Source organism: Neltuma alba, unplaced genomic scaffold, assembly GCF_004799145.2.
Source record: "Neltuma alba isolate B1F8T4 unplaced genomic scaffold, ASM479914v2 tig00006773_pilon, whole genome shotgun sequence".
Taxonomy (NCBI): domain Eukaryota; kingdom Viridiplantae; phylum Streptophyta; class Magnoliopsida; order Fabales; family Fabaceae; genus Neltuma; species Neltuma alba.
In genome coordinates, this window is record NW_021634578.1 from 43,022 (window position 1) to 48,979 (window position 5,958).

Here is a 5,958-nt window from a genome sequence, read left to right on the forward strand (position 1 = left end):
AAAGATTATTTATATTCTGTTGTTTTTGAATTTGTTGAGCTGGCGAAGCATTTTTATCCGTCACAATTCACAACCGGTTTCACGGCTTTCCCGTGGCGGTAACTCGTCCACCGACTCTCTGTTTTTAGCTACGCCTGTCGTCCTTGGCTCTTTCTCGCTCATCATTTTACCTCTCTCTCTCTCTCATCGTTGGTATTTTATGTTGTTCCTTTCAGCAAATCCTATAGCTACTGAATCGCTAGCGACCAAATTGCCTTATTCCCATGTTCGTCCCTCTTTCCCTCTTCCTCTATATAATCCCTGCCTTCCTACTCCTTCCTCGTCTCACACTCGCGTAACCCAGCTGTCATTTCTCATCCCTCTCTCACCTTTTTGCTAGCACAATGGATTGATCATCTTCCTTTCTCCCACTCAGATCTGCTAACGAGAGGTATGCCGAATCTTTTTTCCGTGTGCTAGATCTAGTTACGCTCTCACCTTCTTCTCGGATTTGTCCGTTTATTTTCCTTGCTCAGTTCAAATATTTCCTTTAAACGCGTGATTTGAGCTTATTTTCTTTCTTTCTTTTTTTCCTTGTGTCATTTTCCGTTTTATTTTGATGCGTGTTGTTCTCGTATTTGAACTATTATTCTTCTTGATCTTCTTGTGAAAATCTGTCAATGATTGTGGATGCTGCTGTATGAATTGTTATTCTTTGTGAATGTGTTTCGGAATGTGTAGATCTGTGTAATCATTGATGATTTCGCCATGCAATTTATTTGTATTCTTTTCTTCTTTTTTCTTTTTTCTTTTCTTTCTGCGAACTGCTTCCGAACCCGTGCCTTCACAGTTTGGTGCATAGCAGTTAACCACAAAGGCGCGGGGGAGCCAGTATTTGTTTGGTTTGAAAGTACTTGCATCTTTATGACATGTCATAATCCCGCAGTGGTGATTTGCGTTGCATTACCCTTCACGAATCTCTGCTGAATTTCAATCGCTGTGATGCAAAATGATCATTGATGGCTTCGGATCCTCTCTTTCTCGTGCATAATATTTCGCCAGTCTAACCTTAGATTTTTATTTTGTTTTATTTTTTTAGAAAAAGTAGATGTGTAGAACTTCTATTAAGTATTAATCGAACGTGGTTTTTACTCAGCCAACATTTGTTAAATATCTGTGTTCAATTTTTATACTATTCTTTGCACATGAAAATTTGGGGGACATTTGAATTCATGTCATGCGCAGGTGCCAACTGATTAGGTAGATAATGGCAACTAAGTTTTTGCATTTTTGATATGCATTGTGAGTTGTATTTCATTGTTGTTATGTTCCTGTCCAGGTCTAAACTATTTGTGAACAGCTGCTGCAGTCGAACAAAATGGCGATTGGGAAATACACTAGAATAGATAATAGGAGATCAGCTTCAAGTTACTGCTCCACAGTGACTATTGTGGTGTTTGTTGCGCTATGCTTGGTTGGGATTTGGATGATGACTTCATCCTCTGTCGTTCCTGTCCAAAACATGGATGTGGCTCAGGAAAATAAGAATGATATCAAAGAACAGGACGTCAAAGAACAGAGTGGGTTGAAAGAACAGGTGAGTGAAAGCAATGAAGGGAATAATCGGCAATTTGAAGATAATCCAGGTGATCTTCCTGAGGATGCAACCAGGGGGGACAGTAATGTCAACTCTGAGAACAATGATAAGTTGTCAGAAAACCAAGATAAGACAGAGGAGAAGTCTTCTGAAGATGCCAGGAAAGAAGATGGAGATCAAAGAGCGGAAAACACAGATTTGAAGACAGAAAATTCAGGATCAAACCCTGAAGTCTCAGAGAAAAATGAAGACAGTAATGAATCTTCCAATAAGGGAGAGGTCGAAGAAAATTTGCCAGAGAAGAAATCTGATGAGAATGAGAGTGAGAAAAAATCTGAGTTAGATGATGACAAAAGCTCTGGTTCAAATGAAATTGAGAAGAAATCAGATGATACAAGTGGAACACAAGATAATAAGATAGAGGAGAAGGTGGAAGGAAATGATAACAACGGCTCTGATGAGGGCACTGGTGAGAAGAATGCCGATGGGGATGCCAAAAACCAGAGTTCCAATGAGGTATACCCTTCTGGAGCTCAGTCAGAGCTTCTAAATGAAACTACCACTCAAACTGGGTCCTTTAAAACTCAGGCAACAGAGTCAAAGGATGAAAAGGAGGCTCAAGAATCCTCTAAACAGCTAGCTGGATACAATTGGAAAGTTTGTGAAGTTACTGCTGGTCCTGATTACATTCCATGTCTTGACAATTTGAAAGCAATTAAGAGTCTTCGGAGCACTAAGCACTATGAACATCGAGAGAGGCACTGTCCTGAAGAACCTCCCACCTGCCTGGTTACTCTTCCCGAAGGATATAAACGCCCTATTGAGTGGCCTAAAAGCAGGGAGAAGGTAGGAATAGACTGATTATGCTTGGAAATTTTCATTTAGTATTTGAAAATTTATTCTTCCATAAAATAAGAAATTTTGTCCTGCAGATATGGTATTACAATGTTCCTCACACTAAGCTTGCTCAAATCAAGGGTCACCAAAACTGGGTGAAAGTTACTGGCGAGTACCTCACTTTTCCAGGTGGTGGAACCCAATTTAAGCACGGGGCACTTCATTACATTGACTTTATACAAGAGGTAAGATGCATTTTCTATTTTGTTGGCATTGACATTTGCGGTTGATGTTGATATCAATACATCTGTAAGTTTATTTGGATGACATTTTGCTTTGCTTTCCAAAAATATATATTGCATGCCCAGTGACAATCGTAGCATCTATTTCCTGTTAGATATCTAAAGCTTTTTTTTTTTTTTTAAAGCCAAATTTAAAACTTTTCATAAGCTAATTGGCTATGACATACTCTGTCAAGTGTTGGCATTTTTTCATCTCCATCTATCTTGTAGACCATGAATGTTCTTGGTCATTTTGATTAATATAAGGCATCTTTGTAATGCAGTCTGTACCTGATATTGCTTGGGGAAAGCGCTCACGTGTGGTACTGGATGTTGGATGTGGTGTTGCCAGCTTCGGAGGCTATCTCTTTGATAGGGATGTACTTACCATGTCTCTTGCACCTAAGGACGAACATGAAGCACAAGTACAATTTGCACTTGAAAGGGGAATTCCTGCTATATCTGCTGTGATGGGTACAAAGAGGCTTCCGTTCCCCGGGAGAGTATTTGATATTGTCCATTGTGCTAGATGCAGAGTTCCTTGGCATATAGAAGGTACTCAATTGCTCTAACCTTTATAGTGCTTATTAGACAAGTTGTATGGCAAGAGAAATGTTTTTGTCTTGCATGTGTGCTTCAAAAAAGTTCATGCCATTTTTTAGGCATTGAGATTTTCAGATAACCTGTATGGATAGTAATGACACGAAGTCAATGTAAAAGACAAGAGGGTTTTGTTTGGGATGCTTATCAATTTGTTCTGCTGCAGGTGGTAAACTTCTTTTAGAGCTGAATCGACTATTGCGACCTGGTGGTTTCTTTGTTTGGTCTGCTACTCCTATTTATCAGAAGCTTGCTGAAGATGTTGAAATTTGGAATGGTAGATAATCTAGAAATTCAGTTACCTCCTTTAACCATTTAAATTTTGGTGTATATTAATTAATAAGTTTTGTGCATTCATTTGCAGCCATGAAGGCACTAACAAAGGCTATGTGCTGGGAAGTTGTGTCAATCACCAAGGATAAAGTTAATGGTGTGGGTATTGCTATCTACAGGAAGCCACTTTCTAATGAGTGCTATGAGAAACGTTCAAAGAATGATCCCCCTATGTGTTCAGATTCGGATGATCCTAATGCAGCATGGTATTTTTGCTTTACTGATATGTCAATGCTATTTTGAAGCAAGGGAAACTTTTAGGAGGCATACTGTGTTCACGTATAAAAATCATTAACTTGAATACATTTGGATTGATGTTTATTGTTTCCGCTGCTAATGAAAACGTTGTTCTACAAGGTTTCATTCAATAAACTTGTAGACTTTTAATATAATGTGAAGGTCTAATCTATTTGGTGTTGACAGGAATATTCCATTGCAAGCTTGCATGCACAAAGTGCCAGTGGATTCTGGTGAACGTGGATCACAATGGCCGGAGCAGTGGCCAGCAAGACTGACCAAAGCACCATACTGGTTGATGAGTTCCCAAACTGGAGTATATGGGAAGCCTGCCCCTGATGATTTTACTACTGACTATAAACACTGGAGTCGTGTAGTGTCTAAGTCTTATCTAAATGGGATGGGAATTGACTGGTCGAAAGTGAGGAATGTCATGGATATGAGATCTGTTTATGGAGGGTGAGCAAAATTCATTGTTTCAGTTGTTGCTCATTTCGAGTTATAATGGCTTGTGATTATCATCTGACATCCTTGCTTGCTATTTCCTTTGGGTATGGTTTGCAGATTTGCCGCTGCTCTGAGGGATTTGAAAATATGGGTCATGAACGTGGTTTCCATAGAGACCGCAGATACTCTTCCCATTATATACGAGCGTGGTCTTTTTGGCATATATCATGATTGGTGTGAATCCTTTAGTACGTACCCTAGGACCTATGATCTCGTCCATGCAGATCATTTGTTTTCAAAGCTTAAGAAGAGGTGTGGCATTAGTTGCTGTCTTTTCACATTCATCGCCAACAGCATTTAATAGTCAGTTTGCTAAAATCTGGATTGATATGGTTACGCAGGTGCAATTTAGTGGCTGTTGTTGCTGAAGTTGATCGGATTCTCAGGCCTGAGGGGAAGCTTATTGTGCGCGACAATGTTGATATTATTACTGAGCTTGAAAGCATGGTGAGGGCAATGAAGTGGGAGGTTCGCATGACTTACTCCAAGGACAAGGAGGGATTGCTCTGTGTCGAGAAGTCCATGTGGCGGCCGACAGAATCGGAAAAACTTGAGTACGCTCTTGCCTAGTCATGGAGGCGCCACAAATGAGAAATTAGTTGATTTTTGGGTTTTGGTTGCTTTAATTTCTCGTGTAACTTTTGATTGCTTTTTGCCAAAAAAAAAAAGGGACAGAAAAATCTTGTGTAACTGGTACTTCCACTCAAGACATGTATCATGTTAGTTAGGCACTTTAGTGTTCCGTCCTCCTTTGGTTTTTTATATTGATATTTATTCAGAGGGTGATGTCTTCTACTGTAATGTTGAATAGTGGGGAAGGAAACCTGATAGCAGCATTCTTGCAAGTGTAAAGGCAATTGGTTTAGAAGCCTAATAGTCTGTTATTCTTGAAATCATACTGGCAGATGTATGCCAGAACTGATGGTATGATACCGTTGATATTTTGAACGTTTGGGTCCTAAAAATATTACTACCTCCGGTCTTAATTATAAGGCCCAGTTGACTTATTTGAGGAGATTAAGAAAGTAAGTTAAATTTGTTATTTGTAATAAATAAGTGTTGTCATTCTTAAATATCCTTACTAATAAGTGTATTGGCTAGAACTATTATTACTAGAAGGACTATCTTGGAAAAAAATGCATAAATATGATAGACAAAATGGATTGGGGTCTTATAATTAGGACCAAACAAAAAGTCAAAGAAGGTTTTATATTAAGGAGCGGAGGTAGTATAAATTTTTTTAATACTCGTGCTTTCTGGCCTACCCTCCTCTTATTTTCATTCATCGTGCCTTTCTTGTATAGGGCACCAGAGATTCTAAGTGGGTTACTGCTTCCTACTCTTGTGGAGTAATTAGGATTTGAAGCTAGGGTCAACTGGTAAGTTTGTTCCCATTTGTCAACTTGTTCGTGAGTTGGATGGGGGAAATCCAAATTCTATTACCGCTTATCAGTTTCAACAAACGGTGGGGACCAGGTTCAAGTTCAACGAACTCTATTAGACGATCAAGTCAGTCTCGGAACAAAGATTCGAAGTGTGCCCAATTTAGTTGAATAAACATGATCTCAGTGCATTCTTGACATCAAT

General features: G+C 39.2%; 1 protein-coding gene across 1 annotated transcript; it reads left to right on the forward strand.

The window, feature by feature from the left end:
- The first annotated feature begins 255 nt into the window (after positions 1-255).
- LOC114751149 (probable methyltransferase PMT26) lies at positions 256-5,216 on the forward strand. The gene is made up of 9 exons (XM_028939806.1): positions 256-430; positions 1,319-2,422; positions 2,509-2,658; positions 2,979-3,249; positions 3,461-3,571; positions 3,659-3,833; positions 4,051-4,323; positions 4,429-4,623; positions 4,713-5,216. The coding sequence occupies exons 2-9, from the start codon at positions 1,358-1,360 to the stop codon at positions 4,939-4,941; spliced, it is 2,469 nt and encodes an 822-aa protein (XP_028795639.1). The 5' UTR covers positions 256-430; positions 1,319-1,357; the 3' UTR covers positions 4,942-5,216.
- Positions 5,217-5,958: the final 742 nt, after the last annotated feature.